The sequence below is a fragment of the Phalaenopsis equestris genome, unplaced genomic scaffold (genome assembly GCF_001263595.1).
Source record: "Phalaenopsis equestris unplaced genomic scaffold, ASM126359v1 Scaffold000024, whole genome shotgun sequence".
NCBI classification, from domain to species: domain Eukaryota; kingdom Viridiplantae; phylum Streptophyta; class Magnoliopsida; order Asparagales; family Orchidaceae; genus Phalaenopsis; species Phalaenopsis equestris.
The window spans coordinates 798,295-823,872 of NW_018164466.1; the positions used below are offsets into that span (position 1 = coordinate 798,295).

A 25,578-nucleotide genomic window follows, 5' to 3' on the forward strand; every position below is an offset into this window, starting at 1 on the left:
TATTAAATAAATACATGATTATTTCACCTGACTTGATGATGCAGCCCTACGACAAGTTTCTATATACTTACCTTAAGCTCGCCGCCTCATATAGACAACCTGGAGTTCGTAGACAACATAGGATTTTATAAAATTGGCTCAAAACATGCATTAACTAAAAAACAAGTATTAATTGCCAAAACATACCTCAAAAGGACAGTTCGACTTAAATCGCCCTTATGAAACCGACTAATATTCATCTTAGCACCTTTAACTTAACTTCCACTTCTCTAAACTCATGCCAAAACCCTTTTGAAAGCTTTCAAAATGATTATGACACCTCCAATACACAATTGACACCTCCGACGGCGTCCGAAAAAGAGAAAAACGCGAAAAACGAGGCAAACTTCAATTCAGAAGTGAGAAAAAGAAAATGAATGTTTAGAATTGCGTGGGAAATGGATTCACACCTTAAGATTCTACCCCAGAGACCAAAATCATGCTCTACGACACTCGGTTAGCCATCAACCCCTTGCTATTCGAAACTTAGCTCATGGCATTCGCCCCTGCTATAGAGGCCTGAGTGCGAGAGTCACAGGAAACCTCTAAGCGGCTTTCTGCCGTGCGAAACGCAATAGGGAGGGGAATGAGAGAGGAAAATCGGGAGAAGAGGAGAATTTAGAAACCCGCATCTACCTTAATCGACCGAACACGAAAGAAATAGAAGACTTTAGTCCGTGGCTACAATAACAGAGTGATTAGGGAGAAAATTTAAGATTTAATTAAATTTTGATTAAATTAATTAAAATTATAACTTCAACACTTTATATCTCCCAATCTTTTCATTTTTGATGTATGATGCTTTATATGGAATTAATTGATTTCATACGTAGAATTTAATAAAATTATTTCGATCAAATTTCAGGAGATGAAAATTTTTTTGGTACTTTAAGAATTGTGCCGAATTTACTTTCTCGAAATTTGGGCGTTACAATTAAGATATAGACAATGATTGTAGCAATCCGCTATGTCTCTGCTGTTGTCTTTACTATTTGACAAACTTGACACTTAGACACATATTCAATATTATTCTTCAAACCTGATCACCAGAATATCAATTTTAAATCCTTATACAATTAAGTGCTGCCTAGATGAATTGTATAGCCTGAATGATGAGCTTCATGTAGGATTTCCTGCCTCAAATTAGAATCAATATGTTTTCATAATTGTAACTTATTTATGAATACACCAAAATATCATTTTGAAAACTATGTTCATTTTGAAAGCTTTCAAAAAACACTGACGGGATAGCTAACACTAAAACATTAGTCAAATATTTCTTTAGCTTTTGAAAACTATGTTCACATTCTGCAGTCCACGCAAATTGAACATCTTTTCTCATCAGCTTGGACAATGACAACTATCTATGAAAATTCTTTGACAACTATTTTGCAATATTTGGCCAAACCAAGAAAACTACGTGCCCCTGTAACATTCTTTGGAATAGATTATTCCACAATTGCTTTCACCTTCTGCGAATCTACCAATATTTCTTGGTCACTGATAATATACCCCAAGAATTCAATATTTCGCAGCCAAAATTCACATTTTGGCAACTTTGCATATAGTTGATCTGCCCTTGTAACTCCAATACTATACTTAGATGCTTTCCATAATTATCATTAGTTTTTGAATATATTAGAATATTATCAATGAAAATAATGACAAACGAATCCATATAAAGCTTGAAGGTTCGATTCATCAGGTCCATGAATACAATGAGAGCATTGGTTAAGACAAAACACATAACTAAGAATTCATAATAACAATACCTGGTCTCAAAATCAGTCTTACTTATATCTGTTTACTTGACTCTGACCTGATGATATTTTGATCTCAGATCAATTCGGGAAAATACAGTAGCACAATTTAGCTAATCAAATAGATCATCGATCCTGGGCAAATGATATTTGTTCTTGATTTTCACATTATTCAACTCTCTATAATCAATGCACTTCTACAGATCCGCCTTTCTTTATGACAAATAAAATTGGAGCACTCCAAGATGAATTATTTGGCCTAATAAAACCCTTATATATAATTTCTTGCAACTGCACTTTAATTCTTACAATTCTTTCGGAGCCATCCTATAAGGAGACTTGAAAATTACAGATACCTTGGCCACACATCATTGCCAAAGTCAACTTTCTGTTCTTGTGGTAGCCCTGACAATTCTTCATGAAATACATCATAAAATTTTACAATAACTGGATTTTTTTCAAATCTTGCACATCTTTATTTAGAACTTCTAATTTGGCCAGAAATACCAGCTCACCACTTCACAAATACTTTACAACATTCACTGCACTAATCAGAGAATATTGTGCATTTCGATCACATAAAGTTTATTTTATTATTATTTTATTTATTTATTTAAATTTTCAGTTATTACACACTCGAACTTATTTATCTATTTACCTATCACAAGCAATTGTAGTCCTCTCCCTCATTGTATCACTTCCTATTGCTCATGAGCTCCCCACTGACTTACTACTTGTTGAAATGGAACCCCTCTCTTGCTTGTTTACTAGCAAGAAAATCTAAAACAAGCTATTAGTTCAATTAGGCATATCACTTACCAAAAGATTTTTTTTTAATTTATTAGATTTTAATTTGAGGGGTTACCTCAAGTGCCTCGAGGCATATTTTAAACAAAAATAAAAAAATAAAAAATGAAAATCTCACAATGATCTTAAAAACGTTAAACTTCGAGGTGGTTTTTGGGCACTTTATGGTGAGGTACACTTGGAGGCGTCCACTTCAAATGCACTTTTTGGACCATGCCTAATAGAAATACCACATGAATAGGAACCATATGACTACCTAACATAATCACAAGAGTAGGTATCCTATGCCACATGATCACTATAATATCACCCATAGGAATTGGTTTAACATACTTTGAAGCGACGGCACAATCCCAAAAACAGTGCTATGGTCCTGCAACACCAGTATCAGTGAAGTTTTAAATCAAATTTAAATCATGATAAGCTTCTTTTGCTAAATTGTTTCCCATCGGCTTCCATGGTGTGATGGTTGTGCTTTCTTGTTGTTGTAGAATTTTAGCACCAAGGGTTACATGGTTACATGCATCGCAAGTGTCATATTTTTGTCAGGTTTCATTTCATTTTGTTCTGCAAAGAAGCTCTCCCATGAGAATTGCTCGTGTGCTGTTGTTTGATCATTGACTCAACTTTAGTCCATGAGTTTAAAGCACTGCTTAGGCATTCCCTTTTTTCTTTGGAGTTTTGCTTATTGTTTTTTTTTGTGTTGAAAATTTTATCTCTAAATGGTTTATAACCATTTTGCATCATTTTTGTCAGTGGTCTGACTCTTTAATTTCAGATATGATTATATATACTTCAATTTGAAATGCAGGATAAGTTTTTTGATGCTCACACATAAAATCTATTGAAATAAAAGTTAACTTCGTCTTAATTTATGCTTCCTATTGTTCATGAAACAATATCAAAATATCATCTCAGTGCGTTACACATATATTGATGCTGGCACTTGCAGAACAATTGTGATATTGAAGTGATACGGGGCTTATGAGCTATACCTTGCGTTTCAGCAGTAGTGGAGCTGGTCCAGGGAGGCTGGAACGGCCAGCCAGCTCTTGGACAGGAACTACCGCTGCCCCTTCCCCCTTTCCCCGTCTATTTGCTTATTATAAATATGTTGCTTTCTGGGTTAGGGTTTAGTTTTGGTCTTTCTGATTTTATATTTTTGCCTCCAGGCGTTTTTCCCTTGTTAGGACTGTATTCGAGGACAGATGATGCTCCGGTTTTATCTTGCTCCGAGTTGGTGACAATCTCTAGCTAGTTCCTTCAGGCACTCCTGCACCATGCTTGACCGTCCAGCTTCTACCCTCCATCCTGCCGCCATCCTCCTCCCTTCCAGATTCCAGCTGCCGGCCTGCCTTCAACCTCCTTTCTTCCTGCTCCCAGCCGCCGGTCCCACCTGTTATCTCTCTGCACTCATATTTCCCACCGACGACCTTCCTGCCACCTCCTTCCACCCGCCTTCATCCACTGGACACCCAAGACCCTGCTCCTCCTTGCTTACAATCGTTGACCCCCTAACCTTCCCTGTTTCTACCCATCCACCTTCATCCCTTCCCCACTCAACCGTCAACCACCAAGCTACGACACCATTGTCCCCGGATGTCACTACTTGGCCCTAGCCAGATATTGATTGTTTTGTTGTGTTTTTGTTTTCTATTTGAGTCTTGATTGTAACCCTAATTACTTTTGCTTAATAATATTTGCTTCCGTTATTGTGGTTTGGTTAATTCCGGCATCATGAAGTTTAGAGCTAATGTTTTCTTTGGTTTTTTTGTTTATAGCGATGGAGAGTCAATCTCACTTAGTTGATGAAAGCATCCAGCATGCTAAAGAAGCAGTCACGTTGGATATTAAAGATGGGAATTCTTGGTGTAAGCTCCTGCAATTTAACTCAAAAAAGCGGAAGCATGCCTTTCTTACTTTATATTATGCTGCTGCACGTTCAAGTGGCACCAATGTTTTGGTGCTTCAACTTGTTATTGCTGATATCATTTTATCCAACAGTTATTTCTGAACATGCTAAGAATTATGCTGGCGATAACTGGAGAACCAAAGTGAGATTCTGCACACGCATAATTCCTAGAATTTCATTAGGGAACATGATATGATATTACTGGATTGCCTTCAGAAATTCGTGCCAAATTTAGGCTAGTTCTACCGGTCAAACAAATATAGCCATGTGTTAACTCTTTTCCTCCAAATTTGTTAAAATTTAACACTAAAGCTGTTTGATTTTCCAAATTCGGCTATATAAATGTATTGATGTTTCGTGAAGTCAGACAAAAAACCCATTAGAAAGTGTTTGTCGAAATTTTTTTCACTTGGTTATGATAGAAAGCATGAGAATATATATAAAAACGACCAAAGGCATGGTGATTTGAAATTTCTATAATGAATTTCTTGCAGGAGCGTAGATATATATATATATATATATATATTTTTTTTTTTGTTGTTAGTTTCAGTTATACTATACAAAATTTGTTTTTTGTTGTTAGTTTCAGTTATACTAAACAAAATTTGATGACTATTTCCTTTTAAGTCCTCGACAGAAATTCATTGGGCTTTCAATTTTCCCCCAGGTGATGTACCAAGGTTAGAAGTGACCAAACTAGCTGGTTTATGTCAATTGGGTCATCAGGTTGGTCGAGGACATCTAGTTCAATGTCATTTATTTATTTTTGGTTCTGTTGACACGGGAACTAGAACCTGCATCTTCTACATGCTCATAAGAGAGAGAAGGCCTGACCTAGGTTGTTTCAGGTTAGTCTAGTTTGAAGTAGGATTTGATAATTTAGATAGAGTTAAGGACAGATTAAAAAATCTTCATAGTAAATCCAAGAATTTCAAAACAACTGATTTATGGTTTTTGCGCATTAAATTTTTTTTTCTTTAGCCTGTTGCAAACAAGCCTGCCATTGTCTCTCCACTTTACAGAAATAACATGATAAGATGAGGCAGCATCATTGTTTCAAATCACATCATTTGCAAAGCCTTAAAATTTATTACGTAAATTTTTATTTATATAAACTATATTCTAAAACATAAAATATTATATAACTACTAAGTGTATTTTTTACTAATCCTTATATTTATAATTTTATACAGTATTGCTCATTTATATTAGTTCTATGTAAGTATTATATAATGTGACTTTAAAATTAGCCATTTGTATATTATTAATGCTTTACATTAAAGAATGATTATTATAATGTAATTGATAAAATCTTTGATAGTTATAATTTTATTACATTATAAAGGTTTTAAAAAATTATTACTATTAGAATTATTATTTGGCCCATGGAATAACCTTTTTTGTGTTTTTTTTAATAATATTTATTAAGCTTATAAGATCTACTAATTTCTTATATCAAGCTGAATAATTTTTCTTAACTTCTTGAAAGAAGTTTTGTTGTTGTTTTGTTTTGCTCAAGTTGATCCTAGCTAACTTTCATTGAAACTTGCTGCAAACGGTTGAATTTTTTACAAAACTTATTTATGGCTGGCTTCCTTAAAAAAAGGGAAAGGCCCATACCGATTTCTATCCATTTCTCCTTTTTTTTAAAAAAAAAACTTAATTATTAGCATGACACTAGTGGTGATCATTCTCTTTAGTAGAAGTAAATATCGTTGTGGTGATTGGCACTTTAAGCTCCTCTATTGCACCCATGCAGAATATCTTTAATTTATTTTTGTCTTTTTATCGATAGAATTTACTTCTGCTATAGTAAATCTCTTTGATTAAACTTTATATGGCTTTCGGCTCCTCTCTCGCCTTTCAGTCACCAACTTTCCTTAGTGATTTTTTTTTTTTGCTCATACCATTTAAACTAATTTCATTTACTAATTCTGAAAGATTCCAGCCTGTCACTAGATAAGATGCTAATGTTTTTCTTTATTATAATCATTTTTTTCATATTAATCTTAGTTGTTCTATTTCTGCTAAATTTAATTGAATATCTATACTTAGCAGACCTTGAATCCTTCCACACATTTTGGTTCATTTTTAACATCGGTATCCTGTCTTCTCTTTACATTTGTGTTTTGGGAACATTTATTCTCACAAATACATGGTTATCTCGATCTAAACCAGCTATGTGTGATTTCTAATTGCTGTCTTCTTTTATGCTTTATTCCTTGGTGCATTTCAGAGCAAACATAAGACCTATCAATCTGACGTTATTGGTTTTTCACATCAATTGATTATTTTCCTTTAATGCTTGCTAAAGCCCCTGTCCTTCTTGTTTACTGGTTAATTTAATCTGATACACCAAGCTCTAGGTTTTTATTGTAGCTCATTGCATGATTTTTACAGACAATCTAGGAAATGCATACCTTACAAGTTTCTTCGTGACTGGAGCATGGGATCATACCAAATTAAAGCAATCTCTGAAAGCATACAAAAATGCAGTAAGAACAGAGCTCATTGGATTTCTTAAATCAATATAGCCTTTTAACCTGCTTTCTGTTCTCAAGGAACAGCTTGAGAACAGCACCATTTGTTTCCTAAACTAGCATCAAATGTTGACTCTCTTATATGTTTAACGATATCTGAATTAGTTAATTGGAATGAGTCTAATGATGCTGTATGTTGATTAGTTTTTTTATACTTTTTTTTAATATCCTGCTATATCCCTTTAAATGTAAGTGTACCCGTTATATTTCACGGCTTTTTCAAGTGCATCGGATCTTATGTTGAAATTGTTGTATCAGGAAAAAGACGAACTAATGAAACTTAATCCTGACCTCTACTTTAACTGTGCGATGGTGAGTCTCACATTTTTGACGCTCCTGCTGACCCATCATTATTGGTCCGACAATTTTTTTTTCTGACGTAGGCCAATAAGTACCTAGAGAACTATGAACGAGCTCTTCATGGGTTCGAAGCTGCCGCCTCAAAGGATCCTGGACTACATGCGGAAAATGAAGTCCACAAAATTATGCTCCTTCTTGACAAGCTTGAAAACTCTTTGAAGGTAGCCTTCTTCAGCTTACATTGGTTTCCCATGTGAAATGATAATTCAAATTAGATTTTTATTTTTATTTTTAGTGGGACAATTCATCTGTGGACTCATTATTCATGCCTTTCATCTTAGCCATTCATTTTGAAAGAAGGATTATTCAGTATAATTCTGATGACTTGTGTTTTTTACACATTATTAGTTAAATTGATAAAATCCATTTCCAAATGGACATCATTAATCAAAATGCTGATGGGTAATTTTTGTGATGCTCTTGGTACGGTCATAACATAAATTTTGGTTTGTGAAGTAGTTGTGGGTTGCATTAAGTTGCCTTTTTATTATTTTGTTTGTTTAAAATGTAGCATATAATATGGTTAGATTTGGATTGATTGAATGAATGGGCATGTGATGCTTTATTTTTAGAGGATTTGCATAGTGTGGAAATCTGAGAAGATGTTGTGGAGGATTTGACGAGACAAATTAGATAACTTTTAACTAGTTTATTCCCTTCATATTCTATGTTATTTTATTTTTAGTTTAGAATTATTTTATTTCCTAGTTTTGGTTAGATATATTTGGTAAGATTATAAATTAGGAGAGATTATTTTTCCTATATATATATACCGTATATCTGAATAATACAATTAAGAGAAATTATTCCTCTCCAAATCAGTTCTCTACATGGTCTCAGAGCTTGGAAAGAAACCTTAGCTCTCCTTCAACTGTCCGAGCCCTTCCATATGGCCGGAATTCTCCCTGCAGCCGCTGAAATTCCTTCTGCCGTCTTGTAGGCCCTCCTCTGCTACTTTCCAGAGCCGTAAGACCCTACAACTGAAGACCTCGATTGGTGCAGACGAAGTGGAAGCTGCTAATCCTGTCACGTTGGATTGGTGCAAACAAAGACAATCGACGAGTTCTCATTTCCGACGGGTTTTCAGGCTTTGCGATTTTATCTCTAGTGCAAATTCCAAATGATGTTAGACGGAGAAGCTACACACTACTCATTGCTATCGGTTTTTCTCTCCTTCAAAGCCCCCGACCTAGAACTAAGTTCACTAACTCTAAGCCGTGTGAAAAGCCGAGGACTGCAACTTAGCCAACTAGATTCAATCCACAAGTTGTTTCTCTCTGGGGGAAATCCAAGCTGGTTGGTTGAATTTCTTTTTCTAGTGGAAATCATCAGCCGAGAGTAGATGCGGGTCTCCTCCATCGACAGTAAACTCCCTCCCTCAGGACTCCAATAGGGAAGGAGCAAGCAAGAGACCCTTGTTTTTTCCCTACCGCCAGAAATCTCCTCTTCCGTTAGAAATCCTTCATGCAGACTGAAAATCTTCTCTGCCAACTTGTAGCCAGTAGTGCTTTTCTCTGCAACCGATGCTTCCATGTAGGCCTTACTCGGCAGCTGGAACTCCAGCCCTTCCCTGCACCAGCTGGAACTCTTCCCTGTAGTAGCCAGAACTCTTCCCCATAGGCAGTCCTTTGCAGCAGCCGCAATTGGCATCTTACACAGCCACATGAAACTCCTTCCTGTGCAAAAATAGGAGCCGCAAGAATTCTTCCGTTCTCCCAAACGCTCCAAAGTGTGAACCATTATCTGCAGCCTCCTTTCTCTGCTCTTCTTCTCTGTACGCTTTCCTATAGGTTTTCATCCAGCTGTCGAATCTCCTTGCCAGAGTCAGAGTTCCGTCCTGCAGTCGGACCTTCTTCCCGCTGCTGAACCAACTTAGGAAATTTCCTCCAACAGTTGTCCAGCACCAGAGTTCTCCTTGCAGCCGTCAGTCAGCTTGCTGGCCCTCCCTCGCACCAGCTTCTGCTCCCTCTCCATACCAAATTTCTCCCTACAGCTGCTTGCTTGCTTGTCGACTCACTGCAGGTGTCCCGTGCAAGCTATTCTTTCTCCATTCTCTTCCACCAATGCAGCCACTATCTTCCTTTCCTTTCTCCACTGTCTTTCTCCGTTGTCTTCCTGCAGGACCTCGGCTGGAGGTTCTCCATGCAGCCACCAGGACTGGAATTCTCCCTACAGCCACCTGTTTCCCTGTAAGTCCTCCATCTGGTCTTTTCACTGCAGCCAACAGCCTGTAAGCACTCTGCAGCCAGTCTCCAACTTTCTTGACAATCATACGTGCCTCATCTTCTCCAGCAGCAACATCAGTCAACTTCCTCCAATTAGTAGCAGCCCCAAATACACGTATGCGTTATGACTAAGTATGGAATGAAGATGCCAAGTTTTACTTTGGAGATTAATATTGAACCCTTCACCAAGGAATAATAGGAAGTATTGAAAGAACTTCTTAGAGGTAATTCCAAACAACCCACCAACCTCGTGACACAACAATGTTATATATTGTTATCTCATCTTGCCAGTAATGGGAGATTTAGAACTTGGGCCATAGATTCAGAAGCTTTTGATCATGTGATCGGAGATATCAATACTCTAGTCAATTATCAAGAGTCTTCTATATCTAGATCAGTCAAACTTACAGATTAATCACACTAAAAAATTGCTGAAAAAGGTGATGTAAAACTCTCTTAGGATTTTACTCTTTCCTTTGTTTTATATGTTTCACAGTTGGACAATAATTTGATTTCAATGAGTAAGCTTACTCGTGATATGAAATGTATAGTTTTTTGAACACTTTTTTGAATTTCATGTGGTGGAGTCGGGGGAAGGTGATTGACAGTGTTGATAAATGCATCAAGGCTTATACATACTCAAAGAAAATCTATCTAAACACAAAAATTATTTCACATCTATTTTCATCTCAAATTTATGAGTCTGTCGAGTCTATATCTGTCGAAAAATAGGTTATATTATGACATTATCACTTGGTCATTCTAATTCAATTATGTTTAAAGTTTTTATCTCATTTGTTTATCCATGAAAACTTAGTTCTTATTAATGTGAGATTTGTTAATTTGCTAAACACACTAAAGATAATTATCTCATGACGTTGTATAAACCCTCACACTCATTTTTTTTATCCACAGTGATATTTGGGGGTCTTCAAAGATAAAAATCTTAAGTGAGGCTAGAAGATCTATTTCATTTTTTGACAATCACACTAGAATTACAGGTATTCTTAATGAAAGAGAAATTTAAATAACTTAAATCTTTCAAACCTTCCATAATATAATTCAAATTCAATTTTAATTCAAAATTCAAATCCGCAGACTTGATGATCGAAAATAATAATTCAATTTCATCATTGGGTTCTACCTTTCAAAAAAATAGAATCATTCATGTGAGTTCATGTATTGATACCCTACAACAAAATGAGATAGCTTAGAGAAAGAACATGCATCTCCTTGAAGTATTTCACTCAATTATGATGTCTCATCAAGTTTCAAAATTTTTTTATGGGGAGCATTTGTCAACATACCTTATCAATCAAATGTCTAGCCGGGTACATACCTTATCAATCGAATGTCTCATCATGTTTTGATTGTTATCTATCTTCACATCAGTTCTCTTCTGCTATATCGCTTAAAATCTTTGGATGTGTATCCTTGATTCACATTCATTCCCAAAATTGCACAAAAGTGGCCCTTAGATATATTAAGTATAAATGTTACTCTTCTATTACCAGAAAATATTACTAACTCTATGGATGCCACATTTTTGAAAATCAATCCTACTGCCCCAAATCTAATTTTTTGAGGGAAAGTGCAAATGAACATCAATTTTGGGATGTATTTGATGATACCTATACGACTTCACCACCTACTCCACCTAACTCTCTTATCTTGGTTGAGGATGCCCAACTAACACAATCAACCAAACCTAAAATCTAGAACAAAGTGCTTTGTGTGTATAGAAGGAGGAAGAAAAGTTTGGAGCAGGTGGAAGGCAACTCGTAAGGACAGAACTACTCAAACAAAAACCCGAGTCCACATTCACCTGAAATTTCCGGTAAGGAATAATCTAGCACTCATTAGTTATCACTGTCCTCTTCAGATGCTGGTGGCAGGGAAAACTATATTAGATATTAAATTTATGAGTATGTAGCTTTTGAGAAGTTATCCTCATTCTAAAAAGCTTTTGTTTCTAACTTTGATAATATATAGATTCCTATACCTTCTCATAAATCTCTCAAAAATCCAGAATGAAGAAAAATAGTCGAAGAAGTGATTTGAGCATAAAGCTTAATGGTACAAGAATTCTTTCTAAACTCTCTCAGGATAAGAAGCCAGTTGGGTGCAGATGGGTGTTTAATATCAAATACGAAGTTGATGAAGATATTGAGAGATTCAAAGTCAGACATGTAGCAAAAGGTTTCAGTCAAGTTTATGATATCGACTATCAGGAGACCTTTGCACTAGTTGTTAAACCTAACGCTATCAAAGTTCTTTCACTAGCAGTTAACAAGGAATGGGGTCTGCATCAACTTGATATTAAAAAATGTTTTCTTAAATGGGTATCTGAATGAAGTGTATATGAATATGCAAACTTAGGAAGCCTTTCTATGGGCTTAAACAATCACCAAGAGCATAAAATCTAATAGTTATTCTCAAATTCATGTTGATCATACTTTGTTTATAGAAAACACTCAGGAAAGTAATATTGCTGCACTGATAGTATATGTGGATGATATAATTCTTACGGGTGATGATGAAAAGATTCTCATGATCAAACTACTTACCACAAAGTTTGAAATTAAGGACCTTGGAACCATGAGATATATTTAGGTATGCAGGTAAAAAGGTCCAAGAAAAACATCATTAAATCACATAGTAAATACATTCTTGATATGCTAAAGGAAATATTGATAGATTTAAGTTTGTTAACACTCTAGTGGATCCCAACCAATGAATATGGTAAGATATCGAGGAGTTTGGATGTAGTGAAGGAGGTATGGGTTAATTTTAAGTTAGAATTAACGCAGGCAATAAACATATTAAATATTATTTTACGAATTAATGTCATAAATTGAAAATTTTGATTAAATGAGATCAATATATTTGAAGAGGTGGCCAATGAAGAAATAATTAAAGAAATTTATTTGAGGTATGATGTTAAATCATAAAATTTATAAAGTATTTTATGAAAATTTAAATGAAATTTATTAATTTATAATATAAAGAACCTTTAAATTTTAGATATAAAAGCATGTTATAACAAAGTAGATATTAAGAAAACTATGTTATTGATATAATTTTATTATTTTCATTTATAAGCATTAAATAGGGGAAGAATTAAGGGCTCAGGGGACGGGAATCATAAAAAAGGTTAATGTAAGTAATCGTATTTATAAAATTTAGTAATATTCTTATTTACATATTTATTCATGATTTCATTATGCTCTTTTCAAGTGTGATTTAAATTACAACTTATTATTTATATTGTTAGATAGAAAAATATGCATGTTAAATAGTTACATAATGATTTTTTCTATAAAATTATTAGATTATTGCATGCCCGTTTTTTTCTACTAAACATGAATTTGTTCTTAGTAGATATGTTGATGAAGTTAATAATCGGGCTAGTAGCAACACTATAGGGTCCCGTGTTAAGTGTGGGAAACTACACTGTGGTGAATGCTTACTTGGTTCTAAAGTATGTTATTTATAACGACAACATGGATATCAGATGAGAATTTGCTCTAATTCGGTTCAGAGATTCACGCCATATGTTAACTGAAGAAGGGATTCAACTTAGACGAATTTGTATGAGGGGGTTTTTTTAGAAATGGTTAACAGAGTGTCACGACCCTGTCTGAGTCTTGAAATTAACCATGGCAGGAACATACGATCGAACGGTGAAAATTAAATTTTCTATATTCATCTACAATTGAACAGTTGAAACGGTTGCAAATCAAATTATATTAAAATAGTATATTTAACTTGTTTCTTCCATCGATCGTCTTTTAATTGATTAAATTAACCTGAAAAGTTAGTTTAAAAATATCACTAAGATAAATAAGTCAGTAAATACTCATACACATAAATTACAGTAATATAAGAGAAAATGAAGCAATATGTTTGCCAGTCAAATTTTTAATAAATTAATAAAAATATCTGTTGTTATTCAAATTGCATTATTATATCAATAATATATCAATATTATTTTATATCTGTATAACTTTCATAGGAGCACCGTCTTAAATTTATTTCAATTAAGACACATCAATATCCATTTTCATATATGTGCATAAATACCTTAGTATTCCCCTACTAGTATCATAAAAGAGTGAGTCCATTATAGTCAAGCATCTATATACAAATAATAAACATAAACATATCATTCATATGCTCATTGCATTCAATTTAACATATCATATTAAACATACATCAATGCATGATAGTAAGTAGATACAAATATTCTTAACAATATTTTAAATAAAGAAAATTTTATCTCAATCAGAGTAAAGTATTTGAAACCTCATTAACTGTAAAATAGTTGACAATTTTTTTTTTTTACTATAGATTAGAAGTATGAGTACTCTCCTCAATGTAGATTAATTTGCTATTTGTCATGATGTCGATTCTTCTAAATTTTAAAGCTTAAAATATGGTATAAAATTTAATTACTTTATTATTTTAATAATATATTGGTTTTCATTATTTAAATATTAAATTTACTTTTGTAATTACATTTAATTTCTATTATATATATATATATATTATTAATTATTATTATTAAATCAATTCATTAATCCTTTTTATGGCTTACCTCGGTTGCCCCAAACCACGCGACTTGGGGTCTATTTGGGGCAATTACAACTTATTGAATAATCTGCTGTTAAGTAGGTGCAGTGGCTTTTACAAATTTTATTTTTTTGAAAAAGCCTGACTGCAGCCGAAAAGCTGCCACCACTGTTTTCAACCTTTAGAAAACGCTTAAGCTGCTAAAACATAGTTTATCCAAATAGGCCAGGTGCATTTTCAAAACGCCACACACCAAATATGTTGCCCAAAACGGGCCCTTGGTCTCCTCCTTCACACGGTTGTAGCGTACATGACTCGTTCTCTACTCACGAGCACAACATCTTCAACTCGACTTCGGCTCCCTTTCGCACAAATGCTTGATGTCGACACCTCCTTTTCTCAATGACAATGTCATCCCTTTTTTAGGTCCGAGCCTCCTTCCTTTCCCCCTCTTCTCCTTTCTCTTCTTTTCTTCTCTCTTCTCTTCCTTTCTCCTCTTTTCTTCTTCTTCTTTTGGACTTGCATTGTCTTCCTCCTAGCATCGTTGTATAGAACGCAAGTGACTTATGAATTTCTGACTGTTTGATTCATCTCCCTCCTTTAACTGTTTTACTCCTCACTCCGTCTTCTTTCTGTCCCTTTACTAAACCCTCCCTTCCTATTCCTCGATTAATAATTTCCCTTCCCCCTGTGTAACAAAATCGTTGCGATCTTCCCCACTCATAAAAATTTTATCTTCGAAATGTATAACCAGAGCTCAAGCAACTCAACATTAGCTATCAATGAAACTAAGGTTAAGATGAAGAGTTTATAAAGATAAATGCTCGATAGAAGGCGACTCAACTATATTTCAGATAATAATACCGAAACACTAAAATATGTTACTAAAATATCCTCTCTATATAAGAAAATGTCAAACTTATCAGACCTCGTAACCACAAGCAGCAGTAGGTTCTTCAGGCTCGTTATGAGTAAGGGAATATACTCGAGGTGGAACCGGTTGTCTTGATTGACGTTGGGTAGGAGCTAAAGCTGTAGACTATCTTTTTCTGCCAAACTGTAGCCTTCTGTGAAAGCGCTCCACTTGCTTTCTGATCTTCAACGCTTTTCTGGCTAAGAGATGGTGAATAACAAGTGTTAGAGGCCATCAAACATTTACCCTTATGTTGTTTTCCGCATTTGACACAAGTGACTATAGTACCTTGAGTCGTACCTCTGCTAACTTCACCCGAATTATTCTTGGACTTCTTCTCATTGTATCCTTCTAAGTGATATATTTGTTCTTCTGCAGTCTTTCTCTTGTGCATCTCCTTACGCTTCCGATAGCTGATAGTCGATCTCTACTCTTCTAGATCGTTCCACTAATACCAAATATTCATCAATCCCTAAAGGTACCAATGATTGTCTAATCGCATCCTTTGATCTCGAAAGGAGTCTGTAGCACTTTTCTTCTACAATAGTGATCAATTGTGGTACATACCTCAATAATGGAGTGAATTCTACTTTGTACTGCCTGACTATCTTCTCTCCTTGTCTTTAACCTGATGAACTTGTCTTGCACCTGTCGTCGAGTAGATAAGGGTATGAACCACTTTCTAAAAAGGTCCACGAACTCCTCCCAACTTATCGTCATGTAGGGTGTCCCTTAACCTGTCCTGATGCTGCCCACACCACCTCCTTTTGGCTTCTCTATCTAGCACAAACATTGCCAACGATACTTTCTTTTATCCGGACAAGCCATGCTATCTAGTATCTTCTCTATCCTCTTTAGTCAATTCTTCGCTTCAATTGGGTTTTCAGTTCCCTTGACCAAAGGTGGGCATAGATCTTGAAATATCTTTAGGTACTTATCCACAACGATTGTATCACTTCTGATATGTTGCGTTCTGGATTCCTGAATCAGCTGAGTTATAACTACCATCATTTGGGTGAGGACATTCGTGTTCACATTTATAATATGTTGTATTTTTTTATTTTCTATCAGATTTTTTTCTTTTATGATTTTTGGCATATTATTATGCCCGAATGGATAATAATTATTACTTTGAGTTAACTTGTTAAAATTTTCTTATAATTATTCTATTGACTCTTTCATTAAGTTTTCATTAATTAATCTTAAATCTTAAGCTCTGATACCAAGTTTGTCACGACCTGACCCGTAGCTTGGAATTAACTAAGACGGAAACAGACGATCGAATGTTGAAAAATAAAATTTCTATATTCTTCTACAATTAAACAGATGAAAGAGTCGCTAAACAAATTCAATTAAAGCGATATATTTAATTTTACCTCGTTATTTGTTGTCTACGTCTTTTATTAATATTTTTTCTCTATCAATCATTTTTTAATCAATTAAATTATCCATAAAAGTTGGTTTAAAAATAACAGTGAGCTAAATAAGTCAGTGAATACTCATACTCTTAAATCACAATAATACAAGAAAAAAAAAAGCAATATGTATCCAGTCAAGCTTTTTATAAATTAATAAAAATATTTGATGTTATTCAAATAACGTTATTATATCAATAACATATAAATATCTTTCTATATATTGTACAACTATCACAAGAGCATCGTCTAAAAATTATGTTGCTTAAGACATTAATATCAACATTTTTTTCCATACACATGCACGGGTGCTTTAGTGTTTCCCATTAGCACTATAAATGGTAACTTCACATAATCAGTCATGTTTATGCAAACAGTCAACATAAATATATCATTCATGCGCTCATCATATTCAATTTATCATATCATATAAAGCATACATTATGCATGATAGCAAGTAGCTGCAAATATTCTTAACGATATGACCGATAAAGAAAAGAATATCTCGATTCGAATAAAGCATGTGAAAGCTCGTTAACTGTAAAATAGTTGAGAATAAATAAATTATCATTATAGATTAAAAGTACGAGTATTAATCTCGATGTCGATTAATTCTTGACGTAGATTCTTCTAAAATTTAAATCCTAAAATATGGTATAAAATTTAATTAATTTTTTATTTTAATAAAATATTAGCTTTTCATTATTTAAATGCTAAATTTTCTTTATCCAATCACGCTTAATTTCTATTCAATATATATATATATATATATATTCAAAAAAAGTCCAAGCGCAAATATATTAATACAGAAAAAATATAGAAATGTTGCATGAGAGAGCATAAAAGAAAGCTTAACTCATACAAAAACACACGCACAAAACTCAAATAAAACAAAAATACATAAAGGCAAAAAAAAATCAAAAAGCCACAAAATGACACGAAAGTGCTAGAGACGTCACACTTTAGTCCTGCCTCTAGTTCTCGGAAGTGAGGCGGCTAACAAATTTGTAAGGCGAGTACCATTGCCCGTAATAACCAAAGTATCATCCATCTGATGTCTGAGCTAAAGTAGATTTTCATTTTTTTTCTTCCTCTTGGATGTGTAAACCTGTCATTCCTCATCCGATGATTGACTCATTTGATCAGTAGATTCCAAAGGTGGTCGGACAGTTGTAGGTCATTACACATCATGATCCTCATGAGCCTGAATAATACTAACATCTTTCTGGACCTGATGAGACAGCAGTGAAACAGTAGAAGTATTTCCACCTGTATTATCAGTGATAGGTTCCAAGGCAGGCGGGGTCTGAAGAATCTCTCTCCTCCACGATAGGAGGTTCCTAAGACGGGGGAGCTACAAGTGGAGACTGAATGGTTGACATATTGCCTGCGGGGAAAGTGACGTCTTCCGGGGTATCCTTCTGATAATTAATTGTGTCAAAAACTTGAAGCTGATCAGGAGGAGATGAAATCATAGCCTCTAGTGGAGCAGTTTATTTTTTTGGTCTGAGGTGGGGGTGTAGATGATGACATTAAGAACTGGAATGTCCGAACATACGATAGTTCGAACAATACGGCAGAAAAGACTCAATCTCTACCTTCTGCGAATATCCTTGGTATTGTGTGCCTAACCAGATTTCCTCAGAAGCGGGTGAAGTGATGTCTCTTTCAACAAGTACTCTGGTTTCATATGGACGGGAAAAATTAAATGTAGGAATGTTTGTCTTGAGTGACTTTCCATAAGCTAAGACAATAGAGTACAATATTTTTTGAGAAAAATAATGAAATTTTAGACCAGAGAGGTGAATCCAAACTGAAATGATTGACGGTTACGTCAGTGGGTCAAAATTTGCAGACCATTTCAGAATATTCATTGCTTTGTTATCAATCCATATTATTCTTCTAGCAAATAAGCGCATGTAATCATCTTCATTACTAATTTGAATAAGAATGTGTCTCCCATCTAATAGTTCAATTTTTCACTCTCCAACAAGGTGCATAAGTTCAAATCTTTGCGAATGAGCTCTATGTTGGGATGACTATATAAAAATTTTCCAACCAAATTTAGACGACAGGAGAAAGTAAGTTGAATACCTTCAGCTTCCCTTAAAAAATATGTCAAAATTCTCATTCTTCCTAACAGGTTTATTGATGTCCTTCGCCCACTCAAACGAAGGAGGAAAATATGACGATTTATGTGTGTCTGAGGTGTGGACACCCGCAAGGGCAGTTGCATATGAACTGTTCGAAGTCATTCTCAAAGGTAGGCCTTCAGAGAAGAAAGCAGCTCTGCTCTGATAAATGAGGGGAAGAAGCTTCGAAAGAAAGAAGAGAGGACGCTGTGAGACGGGACGAGCGCAGAGAAGCCGCAAAAATCACGAGTTGTATCTGGGAGAGGGAGCTGCAGAGTGAGGAAAGATGTGAGACGAGCCGCGAGGAGTCGTAGAGCGAGGAAAGACGTGAGACGAGACGCGTCTCAGAGCCGAAGAAGAAGCGGGGAAGACGAACGGAATGAAGACGAATGAAGCCGTAACGTCTCAGAGCCAGAGGGGAAGACGAACGGAATCGAGCATGAAGACGAGCGAAATCGTAACTGTTGCTAGGGTTAGCCATCGGGCGAAACCTTAGCAGAGCCGAGCGGGAAGGAAGACGACGTCGTCCATCAAATATATATGTATGTGTGTGTGTTTGTATATATCTTATTAGTAACTTCGGGTAATGAAACGACACTCAGCAATTTGTTATCTGTCTCCGCTTCTAGAACCAGAGGCAGAGACAAGACCAAGCTGACTCGTGTCTAGCAGCTTATTTCATGCAAGTTTTATTTTTTTTTTGTGTTTTATCTATGTTTCATTCTTTTACGATGCTAGTGTCTGATGTATCATATGGGTAGGACACCTTTTTTGACTCGTCTCGTACAACTTCTATGTATCTTTTCCTTTTCAATAAATTACACCTTTTTTGACTCGTCTCATACAACTTCTATGTATCTTTTCCTTTTCAATAAATTGAATTTTTTTTTTAAATCAGTTTAATAAATACTTTTAATTCTTACCTCGGTTGTCCTAAACCACATGACTTGGTCTCTTCCTTCGCACAACTGAAACACACACAACTTGGTGTCCTCCTCTCTGCGCGCGAGCATGACGTTGTTGGCTCAAGCAACTTGGTGTCCTCTCTGCGCGCGAGCATGACGTTGTTGGCTCAACTTCGGCTCCTTCCTGCATGAACACTTGGAGTTGACACCTCTTCTGCTCAATAACGACGTCGTCTCTTCTGTTACGTTCTAGCCTCCCACGTAGGTGAGGTTGCATTGTTTTCCTCTTAGCATCATTTTATAGAATGCAAGCGACTTCAGAGTTTTCGACCGTTCGATTCATCTCTCTTCCTTAACTTTCCAACTCTTCGCTTTGCCTCCTTTTTGCTCATCTGTCCCCTCCCTTCCTATTTCTCGATTCTTTGTTTCCCCTCCCTCTGGTGACAAAGGTTGATGTAATGGCACATAAGGAGCAATCAAGGCAGAACATTCGACCAAGAGTTTATTCCTTAACTCATGAGGAATATGAAGAACCTGTTGCTATTGATATTATTTCTAATAGAGTTTTATGAGTGATTTGTCATATGAATTTCATGTTTGTTATATTGCATTCAATTTCTCATATACTTTTATTTTAAAAGTTGAGTGTTATGTTAATTATGTTATCCTATTTATAATGTGGTGTTTTTTTATGTTATGATGTTTCAGATTTTTGGGATTGATTAGTTGAATTATCTTATCTCAGACGTTAGATTTATCATATCTGTTTAGTACTTAACAAGAATTAAATTTTCTTGAAAATTTTTGGATAGATCATGCTTTATCCGTATAATGATTAAACTTTCTTGAAATTTTTATGAGGGAACATCGTAACAATTGAAAAATAAATAAAAATAAAATAAAAATTAAGAAAAGAAATTTTAATGGGTTAGTTTCAGTTTGAAGAGATTAACTGTCTCAACGGTTCTATTTTAAATAGATGAGCGTCTCCACTTGAAACCAACAAAGAGTGCACATAAAGGAGTAGAGGGCGAGGAGAAAGAGGAGTGAGGGTTTCGAAACCCCAAAGGGTAGACGTCATTGATTGCCTATGTAAGTGGCTTCAACTCTGTGTGAGTGTGCTTATGCGAGGAGGGACAACTATGAAGGTGCAAAGGAGAAGAGAAGGGGGCTCGTGCAGGTCTTGGATCGTCAAGATCGAACTCGCATGCGAGGAGGAAGAACTCGCTGAGAGTGTTGTGAACTTGGAAGTGAGTTATGCAAGTGTCTTGTGCATAAGACAAGAGGAAGGGAGCTTTGCGTGCGTTCTGTGGGTGTTCGAGCAGGAGCTTACGTGCGTGAATTGTATAGAAAGCAGCCAAACCAATTCAGTAGTAAAAACAGTCAAGTTTAGGGTAATACTTTTTAGTTATATAAGTTTTTTTGTCTATTTAATTAGATGTTCTTTAAGTTCTATTAAATTTTTATGTATTAATAACAAGGATTAAGGTAACACACAATCAAATTAAAGCCAAAGGAGAATAGAATTGATTGGTGGAATAAGTTTTGATAAGATGAATTCTCGGTTTGTTGTTTAAATGTCTTTATATATTAAATTTATTTTATAATATAGTGTTAATTTAGATTATTTTTGCTAATTAAGATAGAGAGTAGAATTGGAAGTAATAGTGGGCTAGAAATCAAGGAGTTTGAACGACAGTGAAGGAGGTGGTAAAGGTTTAATTTTAAGTTAGAATTAATGTATTTATTTAGTCTTATTGTATGAATTAATGTTAGAAATTAAAGATTTTGACTAGAGGAGATGAATATATTTGAAGAGGTTACCTAGGAAGGAGCAATTAAGGAAATTTAGTTGAGGTATGATGTTAAATCATAAAGTTTATAAATTATAAAAAAATAAATGAAACTTATTTATTTATAATATAAAGTGTCTTTAGATTTTAATTATAAAAACATGTTCTAACCAATTAGATATGATGAAATTTAGATTTTCGATATATGATTATGATTATCATTTTTAGGCATTCAATAGAGGAGAATTTAGGATTCAAAGTGATAAGAATCATAAAAAAAAATTAAGGTGAGTAATTATATTTTTAAATTTTAATAATATTCTTATTTACAAATTTATTCCTAATTTCATTATGCTCTACTCAAATGTGATTTGAATTGCAACATATTTTTCATATTGTTCGATAAAAAAAAAATATATTAAATAGTTACATAATGATATTCTTATGAAGTTATTAGATTATTAAGTGCTCTTTAGCTCCACTAAAGAGATATTTATTCATTAGTAGATGAAGACAAAATGTCGCATAAAAAATAATATATATTATAAAGCTTGTATTATATATATAAATGTTTGTATCTGCAAGTTAAGTAAAGGAGTTCACACCTTATGGTACTCAGACTGAGGTGCTAGTGTACTCGACTAAGTATTTATTTTTTATTACCTTAGATAATTGTAAAAAATAGATTATTAACCTTTGTGCTGATGGGAGAGTATTGGCCAGGGGTGATTAGACACCCTCCTACCTCAAAAAATCATGTAAGTTAGATCACGAACTACTATACCGAAAAAAGAGTATCAGTCAGGGGTGCCTATATACATTTTCACCTAGGACAATTGTTGACTTGGTCTCCAATTTTTTGTTAATGGGGTATATATTAGTCATAAGTGTGTTAGGTTATATTTAGACGATAATCCTGATATAGATGTGAAAGTTAAGATTATGACGTATATTAAAGTTAGTGATTCAACCTTGTAAAGTAAAACAATAGTCGATACTTGTAGAAATATTTAGATTTCTTCATGAGCATATTTTGACTTCCTCCATGAGCAAATATTATAAATGTATGCTTTAAATTATTATATGATTTTGTAGAAAATATTAGACAAGACAAGCATATATATTGCTCCATTTTTGTGTGTTACTATAATCTAGAAGTGTAATTACTTAACTGAGTTATTTTAATTAAGTTATTATATGGTTTTAATATTTCAGAGTTAAGATTTAAATAAAAGATGAATATTAGAGGAGAAAATATTTACAACAGGCAAGATCGACAACCTAAAAGGTAAACTTTATTTGGTCAATTAAATTACTTTATTTATTCTTTTTCATTTAATATTTGCATTATAAACTGTTAGTTATAGAATCTTCGTCTGACTGTTCGTTCATGCTTTGGAAATTCCAATCCCCGGGGCCAAATTGTGACAGCCAATCTAAAGGGTTGTGTGTGTCCCACTCTGTACAAAGGTTCACCCAGTCTTATGGATATTATTCCATATTGCTAAACCTATTTATAAGAATTCAAATTTACTAATATCACAAACTGTCACGACTCGACACAAAACTTGAAATTAACCAAGAAGGAAACAAACAGTCAGATAATGTGAATTAAATTTTCTATATTTAGTTGCTATTTAACAGTTGAAAGAGTCACTAATCAAAATAAATTAAAAAAGATATTTAAATTTACTCACTGTTGTTTGCATCTTTTATAAACGCTCTCTTCTAACGCTTATCATTAACCACTTAATTAAAATTAAAAATTTTAATTTAATACAATCATAAGCCAAATAATGTCAGTGAATACTCTTAATGAAAAATCACAGTAACACAAAAGAAAATGAAGAAGTATGCATGTCAGTCAAGCTTTTAATAAATCGATAAAAATATTTTTTGTTATTCACAGAGTTTTGCAATTTTAATATCATATGCGTATTATTATGTGTCTGTATAACTATCACAGGAGCACCGTTTAAAGATTGTGTCAATTAAGACACATCAATATCAATATCATTTCTCATATACACGATCACACCACAACTAGCCCTGCTTATAGGGGTCGACTGAGGTGCGATAAAGGCTGGCAGTTTGGTTAGGCTAACTCTCACCAACACTCGTCCTAACTTTTATAAGCATGATATAGTGGGTGATAAATTTGTCTAACTGGATCGTCTCACATTCATGAAACATTGCATGTCAAAGTTCATTTATATTTACGGGAGCATGAAAATCATATCATCAAAACATAAATATGCAAAACTGTTAAATCCAATAAATAAATACTTACCCAAAAGGACTGTCCAATTTCCTAACTATAAAACAAAAAACTGTACAAGTCACACCTGACTACTTTCCCTAGGGCTCGTTGCCTCTACCTGGAAAACAACAACGTAGAGTGAGCAAAACTAGCTTAGCAAAATAATCATGGCTGAAATAAGATTTTAAACATGAAAAGGAAGTAACGTGTATGCTCAAATGAAACTGTACAAGTCTACACATGAATCATAACATGCTATCATATTAGAGAAAATAAAGAAAAAACGAGTACAGTGGAAGTCAAGCATAAACATATAATCGTAAAAATGTAATCATCAACACATAATTATAAGCATATGTCATTTTATAGCAATGTCACTTGTAAATATATAATGTTCAACTATTTTAATGTTCTTTCATCATGAGTCGTCACTCTGCCCCAAATGCCATATAAATTATCGAATAAGTTAAGACTTTCCCCAAATAGTAGTTATCGAGAGCCTCCCTTGATACTTACAGTTCCCTAATTTTCCATCACCGCCTAATTTCAACGGTTTCCAGAGTTTTATCCCCGTATAAATATCAGGATTCGGGATACATCTCTGTATAGTATACTTGCAAACACTCATATAATTGTCTACCCATAGCATTTCTTGTGACATTTTTTAAAACATAATACTTGTAGCAATGTTCATTAGACATTTCATAAAACATAATTCATGCACTCAGATATTTCATTTCTTATAAGCATGAATCATAATAGAATGAATACCTGCAAGCAATCAGCGTCATCTGCATAATATCTTGATCATTAAATAACATAGACATCATAATAATTCATAAAATTTGGGTTCATAATGTGATTTAACCTAAAACATAACTTATTCGTCTGAAACATACTTCAAAAGGGCTTTTCGGCATAAATCATTCATCTGATATAACCTAAAACATAACTTATTCGTTAATCTTCTTCTTATCACCTCTAACTTAACTTCCCTTTCTCTAAACTCATGATATAACCTTTTGGATGCTTGCAAAGCTTTTACGACACTTTTGACATATAATTGGTGACTTCGACGACTACCAAAAATGAGAAAAGTACGTAAAACAATGCAAAAATCAAAACAGAAGGGTGAGGAAGGATGAAAGCTTAGATTGGCAAAAGAGAGACATTCGTACCCTTGAATTTCACCCCGAAGCCCTATATTGCGAACTACAGCCTTCCCAAGTGTCGCTCGTTTTACTTTTGTGTGACCTGGCTATAGTACCTGAGCTGAATCCTTCACGGGATTCGCCTACCGAGTTGTAGTGAGGGAGAGATGATCGCGTCAGAGGAAATAGGGAGAGGAGAGGAAAATCAAAGCCTTAGATGCCTTCAAACTGAACAGAAAAGGGGGGCTTAAGGTCGGTTGCGAACAGAGGATTAAGGAAAGGATTAAGAAATAATTAGGTTAATTAAACTAAAAAATTTCAACTTTTATAATTCCCAATCTGTTCATAATTTACATGCAGTGTTTTATATGAAATTGATTGATTTCATACATAAAATTTAATTAAATTATTTCAATGAAGTTCCGGGAGATGAAAATTTTGGGGTAATTATAGAATTTTTCAAACTTTACCTGGTTTCCAAACATTAGCTAGGTTGAATGCGAAAGCTACACACGACTTTTGGTCTGTTTAGGGCAGCTGTAGATTATTGATAATATGCTGATAAACAGCTGATCCAGATAAGCTGTTGATCTGAATGAGATGACTGTCTGTTTGGTTTGTGTTTGCAAAACAGCTGATGTGCAGTTGTTTCAAGATAAATGATGATTCTGCCCCTATGCAGTAATGCTGTTTACGACAGAACTGTCATAGCTATAATAAATCTGGTAATATTTATTATTAATTTAGTAATTTTGACATGATATTATTTCAAATGCTTTAATAAATGTTATTTT

General features: G+C 34.3%; 1 protein-coding gene across 7 annotated transcripts in view; it reads left to right on the forward strand.

Annotated features, from left to right (window-relative positions):
* LOC110018551 (tetratricopeptide repeat protein 5-like) overlaps positions 1-25,578 on the forward strand; it is a 100,742-nt gene that overhangs the window by 52,994 nt on the left and 22,170 nt on the right. For all 7 annotated transcript variants that reach the window (XM_020715897.1, XM_020715898.1, XM_020715894.1 and 4 more), the window contains 4 exons: positions 4,388-4,477; positions 6,919-7,013; positions 7,317-7,370; positions 7,442-7,579. In XM_020715897.1, the coding sequence (XP_020571556.1) occupies positions 4,388-4,477; positions 6,919-7,013; positions 7,317-7,370; positions 7,442-7,579 (377 nt within the window). The remainder of the gene's footprint in view (positions 1-4,387; positions 4,478-6,918; positions 7,014-7,316; positions 7,371-7,441; positions 7,580-25,578) is intronic.